The sequence below is a fragment of the Ornithodoros turicata genome, chromosome 2, assembly GCF_037126465.1.
Source record: "Ornithodoros turicata isolate Travis chromosome 2, ASM3712646v1, whole genome shotgun sequence".
In the NCBI taxonomy this organism is placed as follows: domain Eukaryota; kingdom Metazoa; phylum Arthropoda; class Arachnida; order Ixodida; family Argasidae; genus Ornithodoros; species Ornithodoros turicata.
In genome coordinates, this window is record NC_088202.1 from 64,333,751 (window position 1) to 64,358,811 (window position 25,061).

At 46.1% G+C, this 25,061-nt stretch overlaps 2 protein-coding genes across 2 annotated transcripts in view; both read left to right on the forward strand.

Annotated features, from left to right (window-relative positions):
* LOC135383632 (uromodulin-like) lies at window positions 1-11,966 on the forward strand. The gene is made up of 7 exons (XM_064613017.1): window positions 1-141; window positions 2,865-2,880; window positions 2,953-3,062; window positions 8,155-8,175; window positions 9,129-9,341; window positions 10,558-10,722; window positions 11,711-11,966. Exons 1-7 carry the CDS (start codon window positions 132-134, stop codon window positions 11,818-11,820), a joined length of 645 nt encoding a protein of 214 aa, XP_064469087.1. The 5' UTR covers window positions 1-131; the 3' UTR covers window positions 11,821-11,966.
* A 12,637-nt stretch (window positions 11,967-24,603) lies between these two features.
* Window positions 24,604-25,061, forward strand: part of LOC135385499 (mucin-2-like) — a 96,715-nt gene continuing 96,257 nt past the window's right edge. Inside the window, exon 1 of the mRNA XM_064614847.1 lies at window positions 24,604-24,936. Coding sequence (XP_064470917.1) covers window positions 24,690-24,936 — 247 coding nt within the window. The 5' untranslated portion in view covers window positions 24,604-24,689. The remainder of the gene's footprint in view (window positions 24,937-25,061) is intronic.

Below are 25,061 nucleotides of genomic sequence, written 5' to 3' on the forward strand. Positions count from 1 at the left end.
CACTCACACGGCAAACGCCGTAGAAGAAGAAGGAGACGACTACGAAGAAGAAGGCGTGTTCTCAATAACGTGGCCCAGAAGAAGGATTATCGAACTAGACTTTGGCAAACGACCGGCGCTCAGTTGTCGACATGAGACGATGTAAGTTCGGTGTATTGCTTTTTTACTTGAGCTCTTGATTTGAAGCGCTTTGCACTATCACACACATCTGCGCAGTCACATTGTGAATGTTCAAAAACCTTTTTGTTTTGTTCTCCCTCTCCTTTCTAGCCCATTACTGCTAAATTCGAAACCATTGCCACGAATGATAAGGTTATTACTTCTGATTCGAAGAGAAAGTGGGGCGTACGCCTTTTTATGTCAATTTGGATATATGATAATTGCCGTAAAAAGGCGTAAGCCCCCCTCTCTCTTGGAATCAGAAGTAATAACTCTACACTCTTAATACAAAGCTTCGCCACATAGCACGCTGAAGGCCAACCATTGTACAGAGAGATAGCTCTGTCTCTCTTGATTTGTAGAAAGCGCGGGCGTACGCCTTTTTGTGACAATTAATATTTCTGCATAAGTGTCACAAAAAGGCGTACGCCTTCTTGTTTCTACAAATCGGGGAGAGAACGATGTCACTGGGGATGATGGTTGGCTAGGACGTTGTTATGTGGTGAAGTTCATTTTTAAGGGTGTATCATCTATGGCAATGGTTGGCGCACAGCGTGCTATACGGTGAAGTTGTTCTTACAGTGCACGTGCGTTCCGCCACCACCAGCGGAAAAGTAAAACCAGCGGACGGCGTCACTGATGTCCCTGTTGCCAGAGTAAAAAGTGAAAACTTGCGCTCGAAACAATGCACAAATTTTGCAACTACATCCAACAACTGTACTGAAAACCGGTCATGTACCGAAAGGCGTATTCAAACAACAACAACTTTATTTTCAGAAGGAGAGTGGGGAGGTTCATCGCCAGTGGCGATACTCTACCCCATTGTTGGTGGGGATGTGGGGTATAAAATACAGAGCCCCCTCACAATAACGATCGGAGTCCGATGGTGTCCAGAAATGTCAAAAGGGCCTTGAGCGCTGAACGTTGCTGGGCTGGATTGGGCCAGGGACCAAGCAATTTCGAGAGGGAGAAGGGGCGAGAGTCCAGCTGACGAAGAGACGTAACTGGCGTATTCAATACCGCATAAGTAAACTGCGTTTCTTGGCAGAGAATGCCTGGCGTTCTAGTGGTGCAGTAGGCGAGGCAGCGATCAGACATCACTCCATAGCAAAAAGAAAAAAATAAGATGACTCAGGAGAGCAGACGTCCATGTGCAGACAAGGCAGCGAACAAGTATAGTTCACCATAGAACAAGCTATAGGCAGCGAAATGTAGGTGGCGCAGATTCGTAGCGGAAGAGTGCTGTGATTGGCGGGCCTTGTGCTCATCCGCTTCTGGAACCGCAGACTTTGGGCGAAAATATGTACACTGTTAAAACAGAACTTCACCGCAAAGCACGCTCCTAGCCAACCATCATTCGAGTAATATCGTTCTGTGTCCCGATTTGTTCAAAACAGAGGGGAGGCCCCTATCTGGAACAAGATAATGTGTCCCAGATAGGCGCCTCCTACCATTTTCAACAAATCAATACACAGAATGATATCATTCGGAATGATGGTTGGCTATGAGCGTGTTATGCGGTGAAGTTCTGTTTTAACAGCTTGGGAAATCGACGGCGGAGGCGTCCGGCGCAGAGCGATGTTTACCGCTTTTTCGCTGAATTCGCTCCATGGAGGTTGGCCTTTACATGAGGTGGAGACTGCAAGCTTTTCTAAGGTGAAGTGCTGCGACACTGAGGGCCACCTGAGGATCAAAATAGAAAATCGTCTGCTAAGCAGTTTAGTAGTATATAGTAGAACTATACCGGGTGTTTCAGTTAAATCCCCGGGCTAAATAATTCGCGAACCGGTGCACCAATCGAATAACTTTCTTTTTTACAAGTATCTGTCCAATACCGCCTACAAGATGCGCACCGCGTGAATGAGCGGGAGGCGCTCATTATTTAAATAAAAGTTCAAATGAGTTTCGTGAAAAAAGCTAACTTCTAAAGCAGGGCGCCGTCGGCATTAAAATGTGTACTACCCCTTTTGGGGCCTTCAGTGGACACCTTTTAGAGAAAAATCTGCCACCGAAGCGGGTCATTTGTTGCAGTAATTAATTGGTTTCGGTTTACGTATTTTTGTCGCGGCTGGTCGCGGCGAAGCGCAAAATGACGTAATTCATTGGTGTAATTCATTGGTGTAATTCATTGGTGTAAGGACGTAATTCATTGATGGATAAGGGAGTGAAAGATCGTCTTTTTGCGCTTCGCCGCGACCAGCCGCGACAAAAATACGTAAACCGAAACCAATTAATTACTGCAACAAATGACCCGCTTCGGTGGCAGATTTTTCTCTGAAAGGTGTCCACTGAAGGTCCCAAAAGGGGTAGTACCCATTTTAATACCGACAGCGCCCTGCTTTAGAAGTTACGCTTTTTTACGAAACTCATTTGCATTTTTATTTAAATAATGAGCGCCTCCCGCTCATTCACGCGGTGCGCATCTTGTAGACGGTATTGGACAGATACTTGTAAAAAAGAAAGTTATTCGATTGGTGCACCGGTTCGCGAATTATTTAGCCCGGGGATTTAACTGAAACACCCTGTATAGTAATGCAGAGAGCAAGTATTTTAGGATGTGAAAGGATGTAAAACCTTCTCAGCCATAGGCCAGGCTATGGAACTACATCCCGAGGCATAGATGCATTAATGCTGTGCAACCAATCTCTGCAAAATCTCTGCCCTATAGTGTGTATCATTGTCTACCCTGTTATTCTCCCTTGCAGTCACTAGATCGTCCACGTAAGCAATCGCTACGTCTGCGCAATCTTTGTTAAATGAAAAGCGTTTACCTACATATTTTCCTTTGCGTAGGCAACGTAACCCAAACAAGTCCGAGTGTGGAGCCTTCGTTACGGTATTCCTTATGTGTATGTCCTTCTTGGCCTTACTCATCGCTCTTTTGGTGTTCATCTTCCACAATAGTAAGTATCACCTAGAAACAATCTGAGAACGAGTAGTAATCGCTTATAAGAGTTTCAAAGAATCGTAAGCGCATCGCGGCTCCCTATACATCTTGTAAATGGGATACGGAACGCCCTTCGAAGTGTTCTAGTGGAATGACACGCTTCTAAGTGGTAATACCAGCTCCCGTGTCTCAGTGGTTACCGTGCTGGCCATGTCACGTCGAGACTGGGAGGTACCCGGGATGGAATCCCGGTGCCGGCTGTGCTGTCTGAGGTTTTCCTGGGTTTTCCTCAGACGCTTTCAGACATATGTCTGCACAGATCCCTTAGAAGTTGGCCCAGGACGCACATTCCCGCAGGGCGTCAGTCGTGACGTTGCCCACCTCTGTGAGGCCGACAACGCCGAGCCCTTTCACCACCACCACCACCACCACCACCTTCCAAATGGTACGGTACGATTCCAACCACGCCGCTGTGGCGGCACCTAGGAGCGATGGGAGGAGGAATTAAAAATGAGTCAGTGTGAAGTTCCGTCGGCATAGCCGTTTTGTTTAACTGCTGTGTCATCTCTTCCTCCCTTTATTTCCTTGTCGCCGGAACGAAAATACAAAGGGAAAAAATTCCTTGGTAAGCACTCCCTGACTCACCTAATCAGTCAGTCAACCACAAAAATAAATTGTAGACAAGGAGGTGCAAGATAGGCAATAGAAGAGGAGGAGGAGGTATGGGGGAACGTTCTGGAAGAATACGGTCCTACACGGTACTGAGCCATTTCTGGTTTGAGATACAACATTTGGGTGCAGCTGACAGTGATCCGACAGTAAAATGCGGGTCGCTTTTCACGACGGCCTCTGCTTCCAACACTACAGCGATAGTTCTATGAGGGAACTTTTTCTCGGGACGGGCGTGGTTCCTGACGTCTTATTCGGTACGCCATTGGTTGGCGCAGCAGCAGATCTGAGAGCACACGAAAAGAAAAAAAGCGTCACACGCTATGGGGCGGCCAGAAAGGGTGGGTACGGCGTCTGCAAATATTATCCCGGATCAATATGAACTTGACGAGGAGGACCTCTTTACCTCAGTCAGTGAATACGCGATATAGTAATGTACATTACAGCGGCCAAGATGACGGAAGCGGATATTACAGGTAGAGGCACGGTGAGAACCAAGATGACAGAATTGGCCCGGATACCATGCGAAATACCCACGAATTGGTCCCAACAGGCAAATTCCTCATAGTCATCTCTGTGTATGTCCAGGAGATGATGTACCAGCTCATAACGCTACAGTAACAACATCAGACCGGCAGAGGTGGGCACCCTCGCGAGGGCTTGTGAGGGTGAGGGCTCCCTCACCCTCACCTCATGGAACTTGAGGTGAGGTGAGGAGCATCTTTTGGAGCAATGGTTGAGGTCAGGTGAGGTGAGGAAAAATCTTCCTAGAAGACGCTGAGGTGAGGTGAGGTGGGGTGAGGAAAATTTTCCTTGGGAAAGACTGAGGTGAGGAAAATTTTCTGAAAACTTTTTGAGGTGAGGTAAGGTGAGGAAATTTTTTCTCCAGAAAGGCTGAAGTGAGGTGGGATGAGATACATTTTCTGAAAAATTTTTGAGGTGAGGTGAGGGAAATTTTGTTAAAATTTTCTGAGGTGAGGATTCCTTTTTCATGTGAGGTACGTGAGGACTTTTTTTCGTGTGTCGAGAGAAGAAAAGGGAAAATTTGTCCGAAAATGTTTAGGTGATATGAGGCAAGTTGGCAAAAGGTACTTTAAAAGCGATAAAACCCCCGTGCCGGGGAACAAGTCAACAGACGACACAACACACAGGCACAGACTGACGAACCGGCACGGGGGTTTTATCGCTTTTAAAGTATGCTGTACCGAACAGCCCAATTTTTAACCATTTTCGGCAAAAGGTAGTTGTTAGGGCTGTCTTCTTTACTTTATTTGTTTTTTCAGTGACTGTTGGAAACCGAACAATGCGAGTCGTTGCACTTCAGTATCAATAATCGCTGCTTATTGGCTGGTCCTGGGTCCTGACGATGCACTTTTAAAAAATGAACTTCACCGCATAGCACGCTCCTAGCCAACCATCATCTCGAATGATAACGTTATCTGCCCTGATTTGTTGAAAACGGGAGGCGTACGCCATTTTTGTGACAATTATGAACCGCATAAGTGTCACAAAAAGCGTACGCCTCCCGTTTTCAACAAATCAGGAGAGGCAACGATATCATTCGAGATGATGGTTGGCTAGGAGCGTGCTATGCGGTGAAGTTCATTTTTAAGAGTGTGGGTCTAGACTCTGGCTGCACATCCCACAAAAAATAGGGGGCAATATGGGCACGACATTGGGTGCACTGATGACGTGACACTCATACGATTATGATTCACAAAGCTGCGCTTCGATTCGACCACCACTGTAGCGCTCAACCTATGGGATGCCATGCGAAGGCGGTGAACGAGACAATTAGCAATGCACCTGCCATCCCACTAGCTGATGGCGAGCGGCCATGAGATAATGCGTAGGACATGATCCGTAAATAATTTTAGCTATCATCGCCATTCATCAGTTACTCACCGCAGTCGTGGCGCTTTCTGGCCTCTGTTGCGCCTGCGCCACAAACACCTACAGTCACAATCTACCGCTGAAGCAGAGAGTCGGGACCTGATGCTTTAGTCTCGATAGTCGATACTTGCTTCACGCTGCGTACTTTCGTCATTTAAAAAAGTGAGAAGTGTCGACCTTGAGCAGGGAGGGGCACCCTCCTAACTGCAAGTGAGGTGAGGGCGCCTTGAACCCCCTCACCTCACGGAATTTGAAGTGAGGTGAGGTGAGGGAAATTCTCTGAAAAGGTTTTGAGGTGAAGTGAGGTGAGGAAAGATTTTTTCAGGAAAGGCTGAGGTGAGGTGAGGAAATTTTTCTGATAATGTTTTGAGGTGAGGGCAGGCGAGGAAAATTCTCTGATTTTTTTTAGGTGAGTTGAGGTGAGGGAACTTCTCCGAAAAGTAGTTGAGGTGAGGTGAGGACAAAGCTCCGTCCAGGAAAATCGAGGTGAGGGCAAAGACCGTGAGGAGTTTTGCCCACCTCTGCAGACCGGTGACGCCTCTCGCAAACTGCAAGAGTGGACCAACCATCGAACTTTACCGTCGCACTCAACCCGATGTCCCGCTCAAGCATTAGTCATGATAACGTGGAGTACAGCTTCCTGTTGTCTTGGTCCCACATGAACGCTATGAAGATGAACTTGTTCCGCGGGATCGACGTGGAAAAAGCCGCTTGTACGGTGATCGCACGAGAGCCGTCGTATAGGCGTGCCATGGCTGAAGATGTGAAGGCCATGTCAAGCTAAAGTATGGCTGGTCTTGTATACCGGCTATAGTCTGCTACGCTATGCCTTTTCCGTTAGCAAATGTCACAGCCGTCCGCAGAGTGCCTGGCTCCAAAAGGGTTGCAACTGAAGAAAGCTCGACGCTCAGGTAGTGAGGCCATCCACATCAACGTTCCCATTGCGCGCAATGAATACATCAAAGGAGAACGGAACTTTTTGGTTATACACACACTGTCTCTTGGTTAGCGAACAAATACACCTCTTCCCATACTCAATGACACGCATCGACGATGTCATCAACGAAACCGGGGCTGCAGGATATTTTCGTGCATCGATTTGACTAAAGGGTATTAGCAAATTCTACTTGTGGAAGAGTTCAAGAAGCACACAAGGAACTCCGTTTGGTGTACGAGTACTACCAGTTTCACTTCTGATGGAAGAACTCCGATGCTTGGTTTCAAAAGATGATGGACGACATATTACTACCGTATAAAGGAAAGTTTCGCGCTTTGTGCACCAACGACTTAGTATGCCACTCTGACACAAGAACATATAGCAGCCATGTCGATCAGGTACCCATGCAGCAAAGCGTGCATGATAGTCACATTTAGGAACAGCACGTTCTTCCGGGAGAATGTTACATTTCTTGGGCAAATCCTTGATGGTAGAACCAAAAGCATGTGCCGGTGAGCAGGATATCTCATGCAGTTGCAGAAATGGCATGTTACAGAAGTCGCACCGTGAATGTATATTATATGATATAAATTCACGGTGCACGGTAGAGCGTTTATTAGAGATTATACACTACAGTGTACTGAAACAACTTGCCTTACGCAATTAACCAGAGAAGATTCGCCTTTTGGACAGAAGTTTGTTTAGGGTTTGGTTTTGTTTAGTTAGTTCAAACTTCGAACAATATCATCCGACCCCATACTTGCACTACCAGACTTCACAGTAGCTGCCCTTTGACCTGAAAGCGGGTGCCCTGCATTTTGGAACTGGAGCAGAACTATACCAGGAGGCGATTGGAAAACCCGAGGGTCCGTCGGTATGGTCTTGTAGGGTATCATTTCTGGAAACAAAGTACATGACAACAAAGAAGGCTCTGCAGGCAGTGGTAGTGGCCCTGAAGTATACTTCGGTCCTTATTTGGAAGACCGTGAACTTTTCACGGAGCCTTTCACAGACAACCAGGCGCTGTCATACCTTCTGAAGCTATCTAAACGCGAGGGAAGCATACTGCGGTGGATATGTGAAATACAGTACTTCGACTTCAAGGACCCCCATCGATTTCCTCGAAGTTGATATTCAGCACCTTTGAGTACCGTAACACTTACGCGTGTATTCTTCACGACCATAACTTGAGAGCACCAAATAAAAATGTCTCCGGCATCACTGTAGTTGCGCATTGAGTAACCTGCCGGAAGCAAAAGCCACGAGTGTTCTCATGAGCGTGTCGGAAGTCAAGAAGCACGAAACTGTTGTGCATCACTGTCATCAGTGATGACGTGTGGCACTCAGCATCGTTATTCTTAATTCTGATCATTTTGTCGTTGCGTGTCTTAACACTCTGAAAGCGAAGGGACATGCTCAAATTTCGCACTTTTGAGCAATACGCTGTATGGGAAAGGCTTATTAGTAAACTGAAGTGTTAGTAGTACCATTCGATGATATCACAGCTGTGGATATCACTCTCTACAGAATATTACATCTGCATGACTTCAGCACTACAGTGTTTTCTTGCAACGATAGAACAGCAACATTGTACTTCTTGCTCTTTCAGTGGTTAGAGAAGACTTCATAGGTAAGCTCTTTGCCAGATAGTTGGCATGTATAGTTGGTCAGACGCGCACGGAACTGTGGATACACGGAATACGTAGATTTGAAGGAACACAGGCGTGTTGTTAGCACTCACCAGTTAGTGGTGGAACGCAACATAGGAAATGACTGTGAACTCATTCACTTTTCGATGTCGGTACTAGTATTCTTTTACCGAACATGCGCACTACAGGTAAGCTACGTTCAACAAAAGACAGGAAGAACAGTATAACGTTTTCTACCGGCAACTCTGGTCATTGCACAGGGAGGGTGTATGGGCCGGAACTTGCGTTGGTGGTAAGGGGGTAGGGGATAATGGGTGATGTGGCGGTACGTGTCGATAAATCCTAGCTCATTACCGTATTTCGCGCGTATAATCCGCACCGCAGATAAGCCGCAGGTCCCGTTTTTAGTAACGTTTAGAAACTTTTCGGGCAGATAAGCCGCGGGCAATACAACGCGACTGATTTGTGCGACAAAGGAGTCCATATAGAAGGCCGGGGTCGGCATGGTGCACAACAAAGGATGTCAGTTCTAGTGTTCTACCAAGATCGGATTGTGCCCTTGTTGTGTGTTTTTCATGGATCGACGGGTCAGTGGCCTTCCAGAAGACATGAATCACTGTCACCACTTTCGTTAAAGCTGCTTGAGGAAAGGCACCAGGAAGGTCAGACTACTTGAATGTGGACGCGCCCCTGTTACGTATTGTTCGTGCATTGGCAAGGCGATGCTGTTCCAGAGACACTGTGAGCCCTTTCGTTAAAACCGGCGTATGGGGAAAATACCAGGGGAAAATAGTTGTCAGATAAGCCGCAGAGCGCCCGTGAAAAAAAAAATCGCGCATAAGCCGTGGCTAATACGCGTGAAATTACGGTAGTCTAAATATCGATTAAACAGGCTCAGTTTCTCTAATTGTTCCACTGCCCTGGGTGTTTTCAGAGCGCATGGTTTGCCCGAGGCCCATTAAAATGATGCTTCAAGGCTATGAACGTTCCCCAGACACGTTGATGACGTCCGTGAAAAACGCCACGTGCGACAGCTATTTCCGCCAGGCCTGGTACCGCTTCGATTCCCCCAACGGCAACATGCGCATGCCGGAACGACGCATGCTACCTGGCATGTGCAACACAGGCGTGCCGTTCTGGTTCTACGGTACGTACAAAAAATGTCGACTGGGCGTGAAAGGTCACTTGTTCTTCGTTTCATTTATTTGGTTAATTTAGTTACTCTCTCCAGGATAGTCCGCAGAGTTCTCAGTACAAAATACCAACCGAGTTGCCGGAACAGAACAACAACGCTGGCTTAAGTAAAGCATGTAAAAATGGATAGATTCCAGGAAACACTTGCTAGGATGTTCTTCCTACAGATGCAACTTTGCACGGCATTGTGTCGCTAATCCTGCATTTGAGCTACATTGAATACCAGCCAAGGTCACATCTACCAGTACAATAGCTGGGCGAACTACTCATGACGGGCCTCTTGAGTGCCCTTCACCCCCACTTCACGCCCATGAGGTAAGGGTGAGTGAAGGGAAGCTCCCGAAGATGCCTATCATGACTCCACTCGTGAGGATTCGGATAACAATAAAGGAGATGAGATGAGGTCAAGGCTTGTGAGGGCAACACTTTGAAGCAGGGTGTGAGGGTGAGGCTGAGTGAGGACGTGTACTACTGAAGGCAGCGGGGTGAGGTTGAATGAAGGGTCGAGAATATCAGGTTAGGTTAGGTGAGGGGAAGTGAAGGGCGTGTACTGCTGAGGGCAGCGTGGTGAGGGTGAATGACGGACCGCGGATATCATGTTAGGTGAGGTGAAGGGGAGTGAAATAGCAACGAAATGCCCACCTACGACCAGTACTCCGCTTCAACGAACATGTACGTACTTTGTGCCCAGATTTCTATTCGTTCCCTCATGCATCTTGTCTGCAGTGCCTTGTACAAACTAAACTGCTCACGGCTTCCATGGCATGACAGTGACTTCCTTTCATTCGAGGGAATTCGTTTGCGTCCGGTCTTGCGTGAGAACATGAAGTGGCCGTGTTTGGAATGGGCGACTACGAGGTCGCCTTGTTCCCAGAAAGTTTCCGAACATCTATTCTCGAAATGTTTTTCTTATCCGATCGACTCATGCCATGCTGGGAGTCCTGCAAGTCAGCGGCAGTTATTATGCACGGTAGTTTCGTACCCTTGTGTTTCCAACACCACTTGGCGGTTTGTAGTTCCGTCATATGGCCCGTACTCCGATCAATATGGCATACAACAATTCGAGTAACGCAACGCGGACGTCGGAGGGAGGATAAATCCTCATCTATGTTAGAAACACGTGCTTTGTTATGCCATGCATCGAACTAAGTTAAGTGCCTGTATCTTAGGTGCACACCCCGATAACATAAGCCTCCCTATGCCAGCCGTGGCATGCGGTGCCTTGGAAGACGATGGCTGCAAGTTCTACGCTAACATCCGGGTACAGCACTGCGGTTCCTACATGGCCTATTACCTGCAGCCGCTACCCAAGTGCTACATGGCCTACTGCATGGGTAAGAACACAATTGGTTTTCTTTTATTTTTTTCGTCAAAATTCATAGACGTTTGTCAGATGTTATCGTGTTCATAAGGGAAGAAAATGGTAACCAGTTTGCCCCGTGTCACATGCAGCACCAATCGTATGAAAAAATCCCAATAGAAAATGTTCGGAGATTTTAAAAAAATATCCAGCGGAACGAAGTCACGTTTTGCGACACAGGAGTCTCACATTCGTTGGACCGTGAAGGCGCTGGAACTGACTAAATATCCTGGACGGCAACAGACGAAAACTGAAATGTGAAACTGCAATGAAAATATTGAAATCGTCAATGGTAATAGAAAGTATAGTTAAGCTAATGTACTGTGTCATTTAAGATGCGTGCAACTCTGCTTCATGCGAGTACGGTAGTAGAACAGATCCGTGTCCAGATTTCACAACATTTAATGTCTCATGGAAGGCACCTCAAACATTTTTTTATCACGTGATGCGACCATATACTACCTTCTGGAACTCTCACGCAAAATATTTCCCTGGCAAGCGCGCATTTAAAAATTAGTTTACAAGAGTGCAAGCAGCGGCGGTGATCTCTCCAAACTCTTTCGGGCATGTTGCGAAGTCAGATCATGAATCATTTCATTGGCTGCCGAGAACCGTCTGCTACGCTGAGGCAGCAAGGCGACGGGTCGACTACTCTCTGTCGGACGTGGGACAGCAAGCTCCAAATACAACCGCAAAAGGAGTGGGAAAAAATGTGAAGCGCGTGCCTCACTATATTTCGCGGAAGACGTGACGTCACAATCTCGCAGCCGACATATTTTTTACTCTTCCTCACATTTTTGTCGAGCCTTTCCATATACGCCTTTCAAATGGTTTAGGAAGCGTTGTCAGTGTGTAAACCTAATCGGATCTTCTTCTATGTTTGATGGTTGATGTGTTTGCTCTGTTTCTTGGGACTAGAAGTAGTCCCACGATATAAATTACCCGTAATTCTCTTAATGCAGAGGAGTTCGTTGCGGACGAAGGGGGAAGACAGCATCCAGAACAGTTTCACGAGGAAAGGGAGTATAACATTACGGAAGATGCAAGACATTCCTTCGACCTCGAGAAATGAGCGTCACGTGCAAATAATAATGAGATGGCGTTCGCGTCACCAGGAACTGTTTGGCAACATCGCTATACTTGGATCGATATGTTAACGTACACATGTGAAAACGTCAAATGTAATTCCGATATGTAAGAAAAGTTGCTATTTCACTATATATGTTTATTGTGTGTTGAGCGTGGAAGTATGACATGGTGGTCTTTCTGGTGGTGGTTCGGTCTGGTGAAAAAAACGAGAAGATGCAACCAAGAAGAAGAAAAAACCAAAACGAGAAGAAGCAGGCCATCCTGGACAGCATTTGCAGCGTCAGTTACCGATAGATTTAGTGCGATGAGAACCACCTGCTGCGCTTCTTTCATCGATGTATTGTCCATCGTCTTTATTCCTTTGCCCAATTGACCAGAAAATGTTCCGAAAACGTTTATCGCGCGTGTCTATCAGCCTATATCAGTGAAAGATCTACGAGCCAATTAGGTTTAACATTTCAAACTGCCATGGGCTTTGTGTGTGGCCATGGGCGTTTCAAACTATTAAAGAGGGCTTTGTGTATTAAGAAGGAAAAAAATCCGTAATTTTACTGCACAAGTGACTGCTAACTCTGTCGCCGAAGTATGTGCCGCAACCTATATGCTGCACAGTTAATATCCCTTTATTGTCAGTCTTCGTTTATGGGAGCTGTACAGTGTGCCCTCCCACGGATTTTTGAAACTGCTTTTTTTTTTTTTTTTTTTTTTGCAGTTCGGCACACATGCTGGCAACAGAGTTAACAGTGACTTGAGAGTAAAATTGCGGAATTTTTTTTTACAGTGTGATAGGGTTCGAGGAAACGCGGTTACATATGTGTGGGTTACATATTCGTTTTTGCATTCATTTATTAGTTGCCAGCAATGTTACTGCAACATTTGTGCGAACGATTGCCTCGGATTAAAGGGAAAGCAAACGAGTATGCGTCTGATGTAAATCTTCCTGCATGCGCTAGAACGTGAGTTGAACGAATTTGATTCCGGATGTTAGCACCGCGAAGCAACTGTAGATATGAGCGATGCTTGGAAAGAAGTTGAACGCGACATGACACCGTAGTATCGAATTTACAGTGCTGGACAGTAGAACAGCAAGGAGCGCTGTCATCCCCTTCACTCTAGAAACTGAACTTCACTGCAGAGCACGCTCTGCGCTAACCATTACCACAAATGATAGGGTTATCGCTTCTGTTTCGAAGAGAGAGAGAGGGCGTACGCTCTAAAAAACTGAACTTCAGCGCATACTCGCCATCACCTTCACCGCCAACCATTCGTGGAAGTGGTTGGCGCACAGCGTGCTATGCGGTGAAGTTCAGTTCTTTGAGTGTTCATCCCACTCACTATGCCATCAAAGCATCCATGCCGCCTCTCCCTGAAGAATGACTGTGTGTGAACTGCAAACGTCAGACTACCACAGAAAACTGACTGTGGGAGGTTTTGGTGGATCATCGATAGCTGAATCGTAGAAGATCACAGTTATGTACTGCATAGTACAAAAAAGGCGTACGGTTCCCGTCTTCACCAAATCAGGGGCGAGAACGATGTCGTTCCGGATAATGGTTCGGGATAGGGCACTAGATGGTGGGCGCTGCGCTCGCTTGAACGACAGAGACACCCGTGGCGATTTCGTGCGTAACGGTCTGGTACTAACGCCGTATCGGCGCCTTCGCGTATGTAGCTTTGGTGCGTACGGGTGGTTTCCCGAATTTTATATGTCGGCTTTGGGGATTTGGCCACATTAACCCGTGAGACTACTTGTGTGAAAGTGGTTTGTAGAAAGGGCATCTGCTCTGCAATACGAAACACGTAAAATGTATGCTAGAGGGAAGCTTTTTGCACGTGGAACATTATGTGTCTATGCACAATCTGTTACACAGTGTGCAGCACAGACAAGCGTGTAGTATGTACGTGAAGTTAAGTGCATATTTATCCGGAAGGGACTACCAATTATTGACTACAAATCAGAGGCCAGCTACGTCCAGTACCTGCGCTATGAGGATGGAACTCTCGCACTGAAGAATTCACATGAATAAAACAGTCAACAACAAATTGGAATATATGAAGATAGCGGAAAAAAAAAACTTTTTCGTTTCTTTGTCATGCATAATCCGTTAACGTGATCATGCACTGTGGTGGTAAGTTTCTTAATCAACTTGTTCCCAAACTTGCATCATTCTACACATATCTCACACAGATGTTGCTCAAGGCAGGAGATGCCCTTTTAGCCATTTGTGCCTGCATTTGACACACGGTCATAATAATAAAAATCAATCAGTCAATCAAGATTGATTCAGGGTATAAATAAGGCCTGTTTTTTGTTTGTGTGTTTGAAAATGGATATGTAGTGATAATAACGTTTTATTGGTGCTAAAGAACGGCCACAGCGGCCTTCGTGTAGGCGTACATAGCATCAGACACATTGTCGCAAACTGCAACATGGAAGTAGCCAGCCATATCATGCAAAAGAAAAGCACGACATAAACTATGCTAAAAAATAAAGCAGAAATCGACAAGAGTTAAGAAGAAACAGATATTTGCTGATCGACAAACGCATTATTACTTTTTTTTCTTCTTTTTTGACGAATAGGAAGGAGCAAAGAATCACTTGTAAACCGAGATCGCAAGATTCGCCAACGATAATAACATCATAAGGACAGAATGCACCTACATAAAATGATGACGGGTTGCGAAACGCAGCTCGGGGAGGACAAATACTTCTCATAATATTATAATTCCCATAAATATTCCCCTGTCTTCGCATGCACGCTGTATATTGAAGGAAGACCAGGCTTCCAAAAGCCAGTCTCTGCCGACACGCCACAAAATTAGGGTCCGAGTGAAAGGGATATATACTGTCTGACACATAGCAGACCTCATTTTAAGCCAAGCTCCACTATATTCATTGGTCATTGTATTTCGCAATTGTTTCACCCAAGCTGCTGTGCTATAAGTCCGCATCGTGACGCTCAACTGGTCGCTGACAAATATACTAAATGCATGAAATGAGTTAGAAACAACTGATTTTTTTTTCGTTATAAACAAACATAAACAAACGGATTGAGCAAGAAGTTTGATGGATTGCCGTGAAAGCGCTCTCTCAAATACGTGGCCGGCGGGATGATACAGCGAGAAGGACGAAAACTTGACGGCAAGTTGCCTCTCTTTCACACTAACTTGGTCGTCGTGACAGATTACAACATAGAATTACTTTCCATTTTATCTTCTTCTTTGACTTTCTATGCAGGCAGCTTCAAATTCATCGCTCTTTTCCAACGGCGAAACGAGCACACTAAAGCACAGCACTGCTAGACGCTGCTGTCTGGTACCAGGGCATAACGCCGCGTTTCCCCTCCAGGGGCCGCTGCCGTCGACAGAAAACTCTAGCGCACGGTGCCCATACACTCTTCAAAATAAACTTCACCACAAAGAACGCTCTTAACCAACCATCATCCCTAGTGATATCGTTATCGCCTTTGATTTGTTGAAAACGGGAGGCGTACGCCTTTTTGTGACTTATGCAGAAATTATAATTGTCACACACAAAAAAAGGCGCTTTTCACAAATCAAGAGTGATTGAGGTATCACTCTGTACAATGGTTAGCCTTCAACGTGCCATGTGGTGAAGCTCTGTTTTAAGAGTGTAGATTTACTAGTGAGTGGGACCTCTACACTCTTAGAAATAGGTCTTCTATCGTGCCGTCAAGAGCTGCCGTCTCTTCTAGATTCACGGTCAGGGCCGAAGTTTTAGACGACAGATGCCCACGTGACCCGGGAGAAAAGAAAATACCATAAAAAATTGTCTTGCTTTTTTTGGCGCGTACGCCGTGTAGAAGACACTTTTATCACGTGACCAGGGATCGGACGTCGTGACGTCTATTTCGTGTTGTCTAAATTTTTGTTGTATCGCGGCCGTTGTCTCTATGCGCTCGGAGTGATCACCTGACCGGCGTCGAGGAGTCACGTGATCTATGCGACGGGGCCAGACATGCTGTTGGCGCGGCACTGCTCACATCCAGTGTTGCCACACCTACAGATTTATCATGAGATCTACCTACTTTTTGAAAAATCTACAGATCTACAGAAATCTCTTGAAATCACATGATTTTTTTGCTCCAACGAATGGATCACTCAGTGCTTCGCATCAGTTCACAAAACGACCACGATGAAAAATGTCAGCAGAATGCGGGAGTGAGTGTTTTACCGACTGTTTTTTTGAATATTTTCTGGAGTTAATTTGATGAAAACGAAGAAAAGAAACAGCCTCTCAACGATCACCATAACTGGCCTCCCTGCACACGAAACGCATGCTGTTGGGTCAAGCTGCTTCGCCTTCGCCGTTGACAAGGATTTGATCGGTCGATCACAAAACTGGCGGGGCTCGCCGGAGGAGAAGGACGTCTACGGCGACTGAACCATTGGCGAGCCTCAACGCAAAATCAGTTTTCTTGAGTGTTTGTGTGCGAGTTACCAGTTTGCCTCGCAGACTTGACTGGCTTTGAAGTGAAACCACAACATTTATAGTTCACGTCACGCATGTACGCTTTCATCATGTCTGTGGAAATAATATATCGAGCTTTATTGTTTTTGTGGTCTATTGTGATCCTCGCTCACTGTGATGGTGGAACGAGCGATAGAAATGTTTCTACTACACGCGATGGCGTTATTCATGTATTGGAGCGGCATAGCTGATGTAAATACACGTGTCAAAGTATTAAAGTCTACGTGCAGTGACACTTTTTTAATTGTGATTGTAGGGGACACCTAAGTCTGCTACAATCATAAAAAACGGGACATAGTAAACCGAAACCGAAAGTTCCAACGCGTAATGCCAGAGCGCCGCAGCAATAAATTCCGGCTGTGGTCTTCAGCAGTGGAACAAAATAAGCCCTTGCTCTTCCACTAATTTAGAGACGCAAGCTGATATTCCAGATTTGAAGGCAAAACGTTCAAGAAACTGAGTTTTGAATGGCTACAGATTTTTAGCTCGATCTACAGATTTTTCGGACTCGGATCTACAGATAATTTTTTTTACGTGTGGCAACACTGCTCACATCTCGTCATCGATGCCTTGTCGCCAGCGTTTCCTCGCTTTGCTATGCGTTTCTGCGATTCTTTGCCAGGTAAGCCACCTACGTTTAATAAATTTTATTGCGATAACTATGCTAGCAGCAGTACTATTGTATTGTGACTACCTGTTACTTCCCCACACCTCTAACGAGCATTTGGAAGGTGCAAGTGCTAATGGAAGTGTCATGGCGGTCGTGACAGAACCAGGGGCGCGAAGCTGTAATAGAAATCTATTGTAGCTGAAAACTCACGTGACCTCCGGAGCTGCACCAATCACTGAGGACTAGCCACCCTTTTTTTTTTTTTTGATTATGCCGCGAATGACGTAAATGACGCGTTATCCGTTTCTCTCTCTCACTACTTTCCTCCTCTCTGCTCTGCTTCCCGTCTTCTTTTGTTGTTCCTTTTTTTTCTTTCATTCACTATTTTTTCGGTTCGCGTTTGTCGGAATGCAGTGGGAGTTACAGGAATACGACGGAGCCTTGGTTGTTTTTGTCACATGAAGTATTTTATTGTGCGACATACGGTTATGCAAGCAAGACGTGCACAGCATGACTGCGGTGACGAAAACAACATGACGTTAATATTGCTCCGGGATTTGCTTGAAGAAGCCTGATAACGTCGGACTGCCTCTGGCAAGGACTGCTACTGGGGACTGGAGCTCAGTGGCTGCAAGATGGAAAAAAAATGGTATCAGATATACAGCCATGCATGTGAAAGTTGCAATGTAAATAGAAAGAAGGTGCTATAGACCGTATGCAAAACCTAGCGCCATCTCGTAGCACTCCCGGGAACCTACCGGCATTCCGCCATGTCTGAGGCGTCCTCCCGGCACGAGCAATGCAAACGGCTGTCATACAACAGCTCTTTCACGTGTCCTGCTTCTCACATGTGCTGGCTAACTATCTTATTTGTGTGATGAGACGCGGGTTTCAAAGGGAATGTAAACCAGGTAAGAGAGCCTCAAATGTCTGTATTCCTTATTGCACTGAAAGCATGGAGCGCTCCTTAGATGGGCCCCTCAGACGGTGCACTCTGGCTGTTTCGATCATTTAGTGCGAGGACACTTCATGCTAGCCTTACAGTCACCTTCAACAGCTCCCCTGAGACAGATATGACTGCTAGCCATCAAGAGAAAAGATGAAGTTCAATGCTAGCACAGCAAATGTGTGTTCACGGCACTTCAAAGAGACTGATTTTGACGCCAACGTGCCAAATGGAAGACGGGACATCTATGAATTTGCTGTGCCATCAGTCTTCACATTCAAGAAGAAGAAGCTAGAGAGAAAACTACCAAGGGAACGTGTAGTGATGCAAAACTATCGATCAGTCACCGATAGTATCCAGAAACATAGATAGTTTTAGGATAATTGACCATCGATACTCCACAACCGTACTAAGCTTTTATTTTGTGCCAAATGTTTATGCCGTATACAGTGCAGTAAATAGTTCTTAAATGGACTGTACTGAACTGTCTAAATATGTCATAGGATGGCATTAAAGAGCAGGTTTGCACTAGGTTAACGTAAGACTCTCTCCCAAAATCGAAATGACAGCGCTCCAATGCAATAAGGAATCCAGAAGCACTCTTACCTTGCTTGCATTCTGTTTTGAACTCCTCGTCTCACCATGTGAATAACATAGTGAAACAGCACATGTGTGAGGCAAGACGCGCGATAGAACAGCTGGACGTGAGTCGTGTGTATGACTCGGGTCGGGGAGAGAGCCTCAAACATGGCGGAATTCCGAAGGTTTCCGTGCACGCTACGAGAGGGCGCTGCGTTTTGCATATCGTCTATTGAACGCGAAAAATAAGAACGGTGGTAGGGTTGGGAGAAGCTCGCAGCCATGGGGTGTGATGAGCGACCTTAGTACAAAAAATACCTGTTATTGTGCTACTTCACAATAGGCCGAATAGCCTGACAAACTGGCTTCGGCGCTACGTACAGAACAGATACTAAGTCAACGTCCTGCGAAATCACCGAGAATCAGACTTACAGTAGCGTCATACCTTTATACAGTACCACGTGAGCGGGTATTGAATCATAATATTTAGTTCATACTGTTTCACGAAAAGAAATATAGTATACCATCGTATCTGCAAAGCAACGCTGTATGTCTCGGTCACAGCGTATTCCGGTCCCGATTTATGGTAACTGTTAAGCAACTTATTCACAATTGACGAAGTGAATGCGGGTTTGTAAGGCAAAAAGCAATGACAAATGACTTACCTGTCGGCAGTCGTTGACCGGGTATCGGGTACGAGGCGTACGGACGCTCGAACAGTTTCTACACCAAGAAGCAGAGCAGAAATGTCGCGCAGGCATCTTCCCTGGAAGGCGTGACTGTTCGAGGACACTCACATGATACAGCTTGCGTTTTTAAACAGGAAAAATCAGAACTCGCAGTCCAACCCAACTGCTACACAACACGAGCCGTCCAAAACGGACGCCTGCGACTCCGGACGCCGGTTCCAACCGGCGCGGCCGCCGAGCTGTCGCCTGTTTGAGCGCCCGCGAACAAATTTGAAAACGGCCAATCATCGCTCAGAAAACGAATTCATCCTCATGGGAACCAATCAGTAATCACTAGCCACCGGATGTCTCCATGACGTTCAATTTATGACGTTTTCTGACGTCCGATGACGTGAAACGCATGAAGCGCCTCACTTTATCCCGCAATGGAACTGCCGAGTTTCGGGCCCTTGACAGAACGTCAACGAAAGTTATGTTGTGATGCTTGAGGAGAGAAGTTATTCGAGAGACGCTAATGTGTTATAAGCTGTATCCGGTTCGTAACTCTGTTAAATTGCCTCTAAAAGTGGACTTCACGAACGCTAGCGCTTGTGTATGGCGCAGGATGCTTTTGTCTTTCGGGGGCCTGTTTCGACCGTTGTTTGAGTAACCATTCTCTGTCTCGGCTGGCCGCAGTGGGTATGGACGTCACCAACGAAGACATCACTGGTGTTCAACGTGACGCCTGCAGGAAATGTGCGTGCGATTCATACCGAAGACTGACAGATATTAGATACACGGCACGAGTGTTACCCGGAACATGCGTCCAGTGCTGGCACTCACCTGTCGACTCACCTGTCGCAAGGTAATACAAGTGGCCGCGTTGTTCGCATTGCATGCGAGATGAGTTGATTCTAGTTATTCGTTTGTCATGTGATAGCTTGGCCTGACTAGCGTGTTGATCTCCGCAGCATTCAGTAAGATACCTCTCTGATCTCTCCTCCAACATACTTGATACTGCTGTGGTACCAATGTACCATTTTTCTCTCCTCGCCGCCTCACCTATCATCGTTTGAGTCTAAGCTATAGTTTGTACGCTTTCACTGTTGTCGATAGTGACCTTTATTACACTTAATGTTGTTCCTATCCACTTTGTAATGCTTCTTTGTCGTGGTTTGCTTTGTCACAGTTATGCCTAGAAGCAGAATTCCGATTCGAGGCCAGGATGGGAAGCATGGAAGAAACGCTGCACAATGGGTGACAACTGCCATATCAACAGCCCCCACAAAGAGATGGAGAGCCGCTGTAATGTGGTGATCATATGCCCTGAGCAACAAACATGCACCCAGCAGAACTCGTTTCGTAGCGAGTTTTAAGCTTGCAAATAGTTTCGCAGAGCGGCGTCGAGCCGCTCCGTTTCGTGCAATCTGTGATATTTTGACTATGTGTAGTAGTTCTTATTCATTTTTATTTTCTCTGAGACATTTCTCTGTGAACGGGGTATTTTGCTTAGTTTGCAAGTCTAGTCAATATTCACTGTATCACTGCCACAATTTCACAACTTTGCCGAAATAAAGTCTTCAATCCCGTTTGAAACAAATTCTGTTGACTCCGACCCTGCCTTCGACTGCGCCGGGGGAGAGGGGAAGCAGGAGCACGCGGGGAGGGGAAACGACCGGGAAAGGAGGAAACTGTGAAGCATAAAACAGACGCCACTTTTGTGTCTTCTACGAGGGAAACCACGTGATGCTACGTCATTCCCCGCGTTTTCGCGTGGTCTCTACGTAGAACCCTCAAAATTACTGTATCTCGGCTGTCTGTAGGAGGCACGATAGAAGACCTATTTCTAAGAGTGAGGGAAAGGACACAAGTCACTCTTGTTGGAAACAGGGCGTGTACACCTCTCTTGGACACTTTGCATTTTGCATAATCAGTCACGGGCAAAGTACCTCAAAATTACGTTAAGCTAAGTACCAAGCACCTATACTATCAGTCGTACTTCAGGTAAAAGTATAACGTGCCATATTTCAAATGTTCTTACAGTATAGAAAGCACAGTAATGCACGAAGCAATTCAAAGTACTAATGCAAGAATTAAGCTTGTATCGCCCCATATTTGTTCCGTGTGGTAGGGACACAGCCTGATGATGTCATTATGTGTTCATTGTTACCGTTATAAAGTTTGAGCAAGCGTTTTCGCCAAGTTAAAAAGCGCAGGAAGTTTGCGTCGACTCATTAATATAAACTGGAGCAGATGGTAGAGTTTGCATTTACACGCGCCCAAGAGTTCACTTCTTCTAGCGCAAACTATTATTGCTTCCCGACCTCCCTATCTGTCCGGTGTAGTGCTGTCGTCTGGGTGTAGAGTGAACCAAGAAGGGATGCTTTCAGAATAAAGACACACATGGCAACAAGGTTATTTTGAAACACTCCCTGCTGCCTTCACTGACATAAGGGTGTTTCACTTAACGTGTTAAAAATCGTACGAAAAAGTCTCCCTGAAAATCATGGTTTAACCGCTGTTTATCTCCAGGGAGCTTTTTTCATGGCTTCCGAGCACTTTTATCAATTTTAAGTCGCGAGAAATTAAATTTTCTGAATTGAACTCCGAAATTTGCCAGAAACACTCCAGAACAATGGTAATATATGAAGAGAAAAGAGTTATGAAAACAGACGTTTCGGGGCCCGCAAAAGGAGCCAGGCGAGGCGGGCATGAGTGACATGTCATGTTTCTTTTCTATGCATCTGCTGATAACGGCAGCATGGTTATAACGCAAAGTTATCTGACACAACAGTGAACAGGAAACAGGAAGAGTCGAGTCGCCATTTTCTTGCATTCACTCGACCTAGAACCAAGCTCTTAACGCATAAGAGAGAGAGAGAGAGAGGCAGAGCTTGGTCGACAATTACCGAAATGACGGCTTTCACATTCTTTTATTTTTCTGTTATTGTATTTTTTCAGCTATTACCATTGCAGCATTGTACCATTGCGAGATGTGCTTTCAGTTTCTGAGTAAAAAAAAAAAAGAGTTTGACCTGACAAATTTCTTAGTTAAATTCATACAATTCACTTTGTCACGACTTCAAATTGATAAAAGTGCTCGGAAGCTCCCCCGAGATATTTAGCCCTGAGCCCATAATTTTCTGACAAGTACATTTTTAATGTCTTTCTTTTTTTTTTCTTTTTTTTTTTTTGCAGCGTTAGGCTAAAACACCGTGTACATCACACGCCTTGCTAGAAAAGGAAACTGAACACTATGCAGAACTTTATTTTTTCTGTGGTCCTGTTGTTTCCAATAAAATTGCCACGTTAGTAAGAAAAAAAATTACAATTTCAAACGAAAGCATATGTGGAATACGAAAAAATAAAACCTATAAAACGAAGTCACCGCGGCACCCATCGCTAGTGCTTACTACTAAATACCAAGTAGTAGTTCTTATGACCAGACAACATTTGAAACCGTCGGCAAAGTACGCATACTAACCAGCTGTCTGCCTTTCCTTCCTGCTGCCCTCTCTCCATCTGTCCACACCTGTACGCCACAGTTGCTTCAGGACAGAGAACGATGTCATTTCGGAATGGTGGTTGCCCATAGCACTGCGTTATGTGGTGAAGCCCTGCTCTAACAGTGTGCACTCTAAAAACAGGACTTCGCCACATAACGCGCGCTGCTAGCCAGCGATCGTCACGGCAGACGTCGTTCTTTCGTTCGTCGTTGATTCGAAGAGAGCGGTGGGCGTACGCCTTTTCGTGACAATTTGGATATATGAAAATTTTCCATAAAAAGGCGTGCGCCCCCATCTCTATTCGAATCAGAGGCGGTAACCCTATCGTTCGTTGTAATTCGTGGCAATGGTTAGCGCACAGTGTGCTATGCGGCGAGGTTCTGTTTTTAGAGTGTAGCCAACCGTTATCCCGAATGACATCGTTCTCGCCTCTAATGTGGAGTTTTTCTTTTTTTTTTTTTTTTTTTTACTCTGCTGAAAACGGTAGGCGTACTCCTCCCGTTTTCAACAAATCAGGGGCGAGAACGATGTCATTCGGGATGATGGTTGGAGGAGCGTGCTATGCGTTGAAGTTCATTTTTAGGAGTGTGGTTCTGCGAATACACGGTTAAAATGGAACTTCGCCACATTACATGCTCCTCGTCAACCACCAGTCCGAATGATATCATGGCGTCTACTGATTGGTTGAAAATGGGAGAAGGCGCCTACACAGTAAATCGTTTTACACCTTTATTCGCTCAAAACAGGCGTACGTGTTAATTGCAAAAACGCATTCCCGTCACCGTTACAAACTTTTTCTGCCCCACTGGACTTAACGAACGTGCCGCAACAAATTGTATTTCAGTATATGATCCATCCGATACGCCAATATAGGCTACCGAGGTTTCCCAGGTTTCTTCAAACTTCGGCACTCACGCTGGTCCCACAGTGTTACCGAGCTAACGAGGCGTGCCTGTGACGGCTGGAAGTTTGGAGTCTGGAAGTCCGTGTTCAGGGTCCCATAGAAGCAAGAACGTCGAATAGTTGTGTCTGGGCATGCTGCCGCGGGAGCTTGTATAACACTAGCTATTTGAGAGGGCGTATTTGCCAGAAAACAACTCCATCCTAAAAGGTGTTTTCAATAGAATACTCCCCTTTTAAGGGTGTTCTTGTTTTTTAAACGCCCATTTTAAAGTGTTTTATGGGGAATACACCTAATTAAATGGTCTTTTAGAAAACACCCTTCATTCGGGAGTAAAGGCAACACCAAAAATGTGTGCGCCATGGGACAAGCCATTTACACCAAAAAAGTGTAAAGAAGTTTGCTGTGCCTCTTCGACACATTATGCATGCCCAAGATAGGCGCTACTCCTCAGTACGTGCGGTGTGGATTCATACCGCTATATGCTGCATCGTTCCCATCGCGGCTTCTCCCGCATCTGTTTTTTCCTCTTTCTCTTTCTTTTTTTTATGGAGTAGCAAGCCGGCACTTGCCTGGCTGACATCTCCCTTGTGTGAATAAACATATACCCCCCCCCCCCCCCCGCTATATGCTGTTCCAGTGGAAGGGGGGCATACGGTTAAGAAAACCAAGAATTCGCGTGACCAAGCAATGCACGTGCAACCTTATGTCCCTTATGTCAACGCAGAGAAGTTTCAGGCGTGGTATTCACAATGTATGTGGGACCCACCTAAAAAAGGGGTGCAGGGGTTGCAACTTCAGTCACCGAGACAAACCTTACAGAACACCTCAGCGTTGTGATCCTTTTGCAGTTTGCGAAGTTGAGTCTGCATTCAACATTTAAAGCGCACAAGGTCCGAACGCGCGCATAAGTGACCGCATGAATTCCTTCAGCCCAAGAGATCGTCCAACTTCGCCAACAGTTCCTCAGGTGGCGGTACAAGCCCTCGGATGCTGCGCAGGTTACAAGCATCCGGTCCCTCACCTGCAGCCTAAGGTAGCTTCCTTCGTGTGAAGGGCCACAAGGGAGGGGGAAAAGTGGGGGGATTCTTCTGCCAGCCGGCGACGACGTCGTTGCCCCTCCCCAGCGCAAGGAAAAAACCTGTTTGGAATGCCGCTGCGTCAGAGGCCAGTCTACGGTCAATCCGATCTCCTTCCGTCTTGCTCGTCTCGGTGCATCTCCCGGTGTTCGGATGTGGTGGTCGCTACCTGTGACGGTCGCGACTGCTATCTAAGTGACGGATACCGTGATCATGTTGTGTTCAGTGCTAGGGCGGGTTCACTTCCAACCATGAGGATTATAACTGTTGTGTGCTTTGTTGTCTCTGCGTGCCTTTGGCAGCGGACAAGCGGCTCAGGTAAGAATACGTGTGTCAGGTGTTCGTGAACAGCGCGTCAGTAGTGGTGGTGGTACTTGTGTTCCTTTATGACGTTGCTACAGTGGATGGACCTCGGTGTCAGAAAACGAAGGATGGTAAAACGC